The 7,509-nt window shown below is 30.8% G+C and overlaps 1 protein-coding gene across 1 annotated transcript; it reads right to left on the bottom strand.

Annotated features, from left to right (window-relative positions):
- Window positions 1-492: 492 nt before the first annotated feature.
- On the bottom strand, window positions 493-5,853 carry LOC123269084 (basic proline-rich protein-like). Its single transcript, XM_044734608.1, has 4 exons — window positions 5,683-5,853; window positions 2,426-2,845; window positions 1,618-1,895; window positions 493-1,208 (listed from the first exon to the last, which is right to left on the bottom strand). Exons 1-3 carry the CDS (start codon window positions 5,695-5,697, stop codon window positions 1,629-1,631), a joined length of 702 nt encoding a protein of 233 aa, XP_044590543.1. The 5' UTR covers window positions 5,698-5,853; the 3' UTR covers window positions 493-1,208; window positions 1,618-1,628.
- Between the last annotated feature and the right edge of the window lie 1,656 nt (window positions 5,854-7,509).

Genomic DNA, 7,509 nt, shown 5'->3' with positions numbered 1-7,509 from the left:
TTTTGCTTTTATTCATTTTTTTTTTTTTTTTTTTTTTCTCTTCAACTTACGCTACAAAAAATATGAAAATTGAAAAAACTTTCCGCATTATGATTTTTGCTGATTGAATTAAAAAGATTAATAAGATTTCTAAGAGGAATTATGGAATCGATCGTTACAGTTTTAAGATTAGGAGTGGAAAATATATAAGGTTCGAAAAGAGTTACGTCAATGACCTCATTTCTCACCCATCAAGTGTGTCCTTAGCTCGTCTCTCTATAAAAGAGAATTTACAATCATCTTTATCGGGTTAAAAAATTATATCAAAAGGAATTTTTAACTTTTTTAGTAATTAATTTTTTTTCATTAAAAGTTTTTTCAACTCTTGTTCGAGTAACATATTAATTTTTTCAATTTTCATTACAGTAAAACTATTTAATAATTTAACCTGTATATAATTACAATAATAAAATAACATTTAAAATAATGAACAGATAATTTTTTAGTAGTGAATAATGTTTTAAAATTATTAGCGGTAGTTTTTGAATAGTGAAATAGTGAGATAGGTTGATGGAAGATAAAATATAAAAAAATGAAAAATAAGAAATATAACGGTGAGCGAATAGAAGGTGAACGCGAAAATGAAAACCCCTGTAATGAACGAGGATTTGATCTTCCCACGTAACACGTAACGGAGCAGTGAAATAGAAAGTGAGTTCCTTGGAGATTAGTTCACGTGTCGACCAACACTTTGGCCTATGTTTATTTATATTTTTATTTTAATATCTTGGGCATCTTGGCAAACTCCTCCGCAACATCCTCAGCTCTGATATCATATACATATACCAAGTACAATATATATATAGAGTGTGATCTCAAGAATCTCGGCATTCTCGACAGTCTCAAGTGTTGTCCGTGTGTTGGTATTGGTATTGGTATTGGTGTTACGTTATTCGTCGAGACTGGTGCACTCTTGCAACTTTTAACTACCACTGAAGCCTTTACAAATTGAACTACTATACTTGTATACTTTTATACTTTTATCTTCTATACACCATTCTGTATGTGTCTGTATGTCTTCAAGGTAGCTCATTGTTCCAAACCGATTGAATCGTTCCACCGCTGAATAATAATATACACTATTCCCTACTTATTATTATTGTTATTGTTGTTGCTGTTGCTGTTGTTCACAAAGGTCGATCGTTGTTGGCCAACTCGCGGGTGTGTGGCTGATGAACAAAAAAAAAAAAAAGAAAAAAAACAAAAAAACATTAAATAAAAAACAAAAAACAAAACAATGCATTTATTTTTTTACACTACTGATGATTTATTTTAAAAATATATATTGCAAAATAAATCGATACATGCCATATAAATATTAAATTATTTTTAATATACCAGCAATTTGTGCTGGGTTAAATTTTTATATTGTTATTATTCAATACATATATATTAGGTATCATCAATCTTGATTGCACCACGTTATCATAATTATGATATTTTATTTATCGTTATTTCACCGTACAATAAATCGTGACTCTTATTAATCAACATACATATATATAGATAGATAAAAATGGACTTTTTACTTATATTAATTAATTATTATACTTTAAATGTGTTAAATTAAAAATTTACCTATATTATATTTAATAACCCCTGAAAGGACCAGCACCAGGTCGTTGAAGATCCAAACGTGGTGTTCCCTCGTAAGTAACCTGAGCGCTGAACCCGTGTTGCCAGTCAGCTGTATAACGAACAACTTGCGTGCGTCCATCCGGAAGTTGAACCCGGTATTCACCTTTTACAATGTCTCCGTCACTAATAGCATTGTGCGAATAATCGTTACCAAATGCGTCTTCTTTAACCGCATAATTAAAGTCAAAGGGCATTCCTGGCTCGTGGTGATGTTCATGCTTTTAAATAATCATTTTTATAAGATAAAATTAATATTATTATTATTAACTCATCGTCCTAGTTAATACTAACTAGTATTTATATACACAAACACAATTGTCATGTGGGCAATCAATTAATTACATGAGAAAAAAACGTCTATTGTTTATTTAATAATAATAATAATAATAATGATTAATTGTCTTTAAATCTTATTATTAAGACACACCCGGTGTTTCCGCTGTTAACTAAAAGTCTCTATGAGTTTACTTAACTGCAGTGCGTGAGGAAAAAGATAAAATATCTTTAAAGGTATGTTGTTTTTTATTTTTTAATTTAAAATTTATATTCATCAATGCTAAAATTCAATATTTATTTTAATTACTTTTGTATTGTCAATTGAAACAATGGAAAATGGTAAATCTGTGAGATAAAAAGAGTATTGATGAGAAAATGAATGTTAGAATATAGTAATTAAAAATAATAATAATAATAATTAAATAAACGATTTTATGGAGGTAAAAAAGGGAAAATAGGAGAAATGACTCACCCCTGGAACAGTATTGCCATTATTGCCAGAGGGTTGACCAGGATAATCCGGAAATCCGGGAGTGGGTCGTGGACCTGGTCCAGGATAGCCCCCAGTGGGTCGCGTTGTCGGTGTAGGAAAACCAGGAGTAGGTCGTGGACCTGGAGTTGGATATCCACCGCCCGGTCGTCCAGGTTGCGGAGTTGGAGGTCTCGATGGTCCTGTTGGGAAAGTTGGGGTAGGTCTTGTTGGTCCTACCGGAAAGGGAGGCGTCGGTCGAGATCCTGGAAATCCTGGAGTTGGTCGTGGAAATGGTACCGATGGTGTATTGTAGTTGTATCCTTTTGTTGGTTCCGGTGGCAAATATTCATTGCTGTTACGTCTAGTACCCGGTGGTAAATCTCCCAGGACATTAATCACCGTCAAACACATCATTATTAGCTAAATTAAATATCATTTTATTTATTAATTAATTAATTAAATATATATATATATATACAGTTGATGATAATGTGTTGAGTCATTGTACTCTTAATTGTAAATAATCGATAGTTAAAGTGTTATTGGTATGCTTTAAGCATAAAGAAAAGTTACTATATTACTCGTTAGTGAGATTATCGTATAGATAACACCAACAACAACTTGCTACTGAATACATTATATACATAACAAATTACTAATGACATTATTTATTTTAGTAAAATAATAACTGAATTAATTTTATAAGGAAAATAAAACAATGGGTGTGTTGATTTAACATCAGGGTATATCCTTGCAATTTAATTTCATGAAATACTCGTTTTGTAGCCAATATTTCTCGGTTGAACGAGCAATCAACCGAGCGAAACAACGTCATCCGATCTATATTTATCTCAACATATTCCATATTTCTGTTTCTATCTTTTATTTCCGTTTTTTAGTTTTTTTTACTATTTTACTCTTTTTTTGGCTGCAAACTACCTCACAGCTTTATTTTTTGTTTTTCAAGGGTTTTATTATTATAACTTTGTTTTTATTATATCTGGTTTCATCGATATTTTTAGTGTCCAGTATTATACACTTTGGTAAACTGTCACGTTTCACACGCATGACATGCATATTTTCATTATACCAAAACATTTATATGTATATATAATATATATATACATAGATTGATAGTATCGTATCTGTATCCGTATCGTATTTTTGTATATGTATTTTATATGCGGCATCAAGAGCTATGAATTATTTTAGTAATAAAAACTGTCGCAACAATGCACCTCGTCTATCTTTTTACTTTACCCCTGACTATTAACGACTCACTCGTAAACTAAGCGCGTGAATTCTTTCGTTTGTATGTATATAGTGTGTTCATATACCCACTACTAGTTTTATAATACTTATACGCCGTTACCAAAGTAAATTCACTCGTTTCCGTTGAAATAACTCTCTTTATATTTTATCCTTCCTTTTACATTTTTTATTTTTAGCTAAAATTAAAAGTTTTTCTTTTTCTTTTTCTTATTGTAGGGTCCTTTTATTTGTTCCTTTGCTCTTGCATAAATATTATCTTTTTATTACTGGAGACCTAGAAAAACGAATTAAGAGAGCACGAAAACAGTGAGGAGTTGATTCGCTTTGATGGAAAAATAATTGCTCCGGCATTGTGTCAACCTCTCCTTATTACAACCAGTTCATTAATCATTTTATTTTATTTTTATTCTTATAATATTAGTATTGTAACTATAATTATGTAATTAAATTCTTTATTTGTTGTTTCATTATATAAAAATAATAATATTGTTATTTCAATAAAATTTATAGAGATATCAAAGAATCTAATTATTGAAACGATAAATGGGTTAATTATAAATTGAAATTTGTCAATTAAACTAACTCATGAGAATAATTAATTAAATTAAAATCTTTGAAAGATGTAAAATAATTACTTGAATATTCTATTTTGATAAAACCAGAACAAAAGGCCACAATAGAATATGAATTTCCTTTTAAAATTAATCTCTTTTACAAAATTAAACTTTATCTAATAATTTAAAATAGTATTTTAACGGATATTAAAATAGATAGATAAAGTAATTTTTTAGTTTAAAACTTCCATTGTTAATCAAGGGGTGTTAAATATAGTGCATTTACTTTAAACTGACTACTTGATATGAATGTAATTAAACAATTAAATGTTTTATTAACGTCAGTTATATTGAGGTATATAGCAATAATAGCTGTAGCAGAAGCAGAATCAGAAGCAGAAGCAGGAGCACCAGCAAAAGCTATTGAAATAGAATAAGTTTGCATGAGAGTGTATATCAACATCAGTAGTACCAGTAAAGGTATACGAGACAGAGATAAAAGTTGAGACACAAGTAATGGTTTGGTTTGGTATAGTACAGCTAGAGAAGATAAAGGTAAAAGCAGAGATAGAGTATTCAGGGTGGCAAAAGAGATTCCAGTAGATCGAGAGCAGTGTACTGAGCGTATTGCATCACCTTTCATCGAATAGTTGACTCAAGTTGTACTCTAGCCTACTTAGATGTGACCTATTCAAGTCTCTATACACAGAAAATAAGAATCTTCACACACTCACACCTTTCCCTTATATATTTATATTTATATATATATATATACACACAACACACAACACACGGTTTTTTTTTCTCTGTGTATATACTCACGGTCTTCAATACCATCGCAGTACACCATTCAACAGAACATTCCCGGAGAATAATTTGTCGAACCTTTGATCTCGTTACAAATAAAAAAAAATAAAAAAATAAAAAAAAAAGATAAAAAATACATGAAAATAAAATTGCACTTGACTTCTTCTGACAAAGCGTCAAAAAGATACTACCTACTCTATCTATATTTTTATTTTCATTAAATACCCTTCTCAAAGTTATAATATACTCCAAGTAATTGAGACGTTAATAAAAAAAATGGTAATTTAATTGCTAAATTGCATTAGTATTATTAAAAATAATAAAAAAAAAAAGATCTAAAGAAAATTAACTTCCGCAATATAAAGAGTAATAAAAAGAAGCATAATACATTTTACGAATTAGTTGCATGTTTTAAATAATCACCGTTTGTAAAGCTCGCTACCCGCAATCCGTCTATATACATATTGTATAGTCTGGCACGTAAACATCGTAACTACTCTGATGAGGATCAATGTTACAACACAATGTTACCACCCAAAATATACCAGCAACAACTATGATATTGAAACTCTATGAAATGGATTAAAAATGAATAATGAGATTTATTTTAAAATTTAAACATACCTGAATGCGCCTCATGTCGGTAATTTTTTTTTTTTTTTAACCGATTAAATCTCCTGGAAGAAACCGGTGAGTGTATTCTACAATATAAGGTAACTTTAATTTAAAATTAATACACAGTCACTGAAAAATCTTTAATAACTGGTAGTTAATAAAACAAAATATTTTAAATATGTATACAACAATACATAGTAAAAATAAATAAATAAATAAATAAAAAAAACTAAAATGTTATTATAAAATATAGTGATGGACCGTCTTCGGTGGCTCGAGACTCTGTACGTAACTAACTGTTGGGTATACCGGTAAGATACGTTTATATAGTAGCGTAGGCCTAATAAGATGAACCATCGACGGTCGACGGTCGACGGGAGTTATTTACAGGGGAACATCTCAGTCGAGAGACACCTACTGCAGATAGATACTTTACTTACTCCTCCTTTTAATGCTAATGTTGAAAAAGAAAAAAATATAATATTCAATACCTTTTGTGTATATAGAGGCATCAAGTGGAAGAAATAGAACAAGAGATTGACTTAACATATAAACACTGATAAAAAAAAAAAAAAAAAAAAAAAAAAAAAACAATGAGATTAACAAGATGGTGATGGTGGAGGTATTGATAGTGTGGTAGTAGTGGTGGTAATAGTGGTGGTGGTTCCCTTGTCTTTTAACTAAACACTGAAACCTCAAGTCCTCTCCTCCTTCTTCTACTTCAGTATGGAGTATTTAGAGGTAACCAGTGTTGATAAGATGGTATAAAAAGGTATAAAGAGGAGAATAAAAAGAGGAGAAATGCATCGTTTGGTCGTTTGGTCGTTTGCTCGTTGGCGGCGGTACTTATTGTAGGAACGTCATTTGTTTTCGTGCGTGAACACGAGTCACATCCACGGGAATAGCTCTTTTGGGATCGAGTAAACCCTCGAGACTCGATCGACCGCACACACGACAAACAAACCCAAACAAATAAACAAATAAATAGTTAGATATACATACAATCATACTTGATACAACAGTATTAGTAGTAGTAGTAGTAGTAGTAGTAGTAGTAGTAGTAGTAGTGTAGTAGTAGTAGCTACAGACGAAATAAATGGAGAAAGCTCCGGAAGTAGTCCGACTGGTGGTGACTCTTTTCATGCGGAAACAGACATAGACAGGGCTCCAAGCAGTACACCGTGACACATTAACTATTGATCCACTGAATGATACTATACGGCTAAGACCTCTCTTCAATATTATCTAATATCTTTTTTTATAATTTTTTTGTTGTTGTTATTATCTATATTTTTGAATTTATTTATAATATACTTTTTGTTCTCTGTTATACAATAATTCAAAGTAAAAAGTAACAGTTTGTTGTTTCAACAGATTACTACTCTCTACTACTGACTACTTACTATTATATATACTGACTATGACATATACCTCTTACAGGTTCTCCACTCAACTCTTCGATAATAATTATAGGCACGATGCTGCTTGTAAGCTTAATCCAATACAAGTCAATAATAACTCTGTCAATCAATTAAAATTGACAGATTGTCATTTGTTGTTTAACTAGAATTATGATAGCAGCAGCAGCAGCAGTAGCAGCAGCAACAACAAACGATATAGCTAAAGGATCACCAGAAGCAATATTACTATACTGGTAGGAGTGTACAGGTATTTACGGGAGAATCATTGGGCTGGTTTGCTACTACTTGTAATAGTAGATAGTTAAATTCTGAATGTTATATCTACATGAACGACAGATAGATTGTTGGAGAGTACATACCGTATACTGTGAGGATTATACAAAGAGAGCCATCGACAATAATTCAATAGGTAATA

The sequence above is a fragment of the Cotesia glomerata genome, linkage group LG7 (genome assembly GCF_020080835.1).
Source record: "Cotesia glomerata isolate CgM1 linkage group LG7, MPM_Cglom_v2.3, whole genome shotgun sequence".
NCBI classification, from domain to species: Eukaryota; Metazoa; Arthropoda; class Insecta; order Hymenoptera; family Braconidae; genus Cotesia; species Cotesia glomerata.
This window is presented reverse-complemented; position numbering and strand designations above follow the sequence as displayed.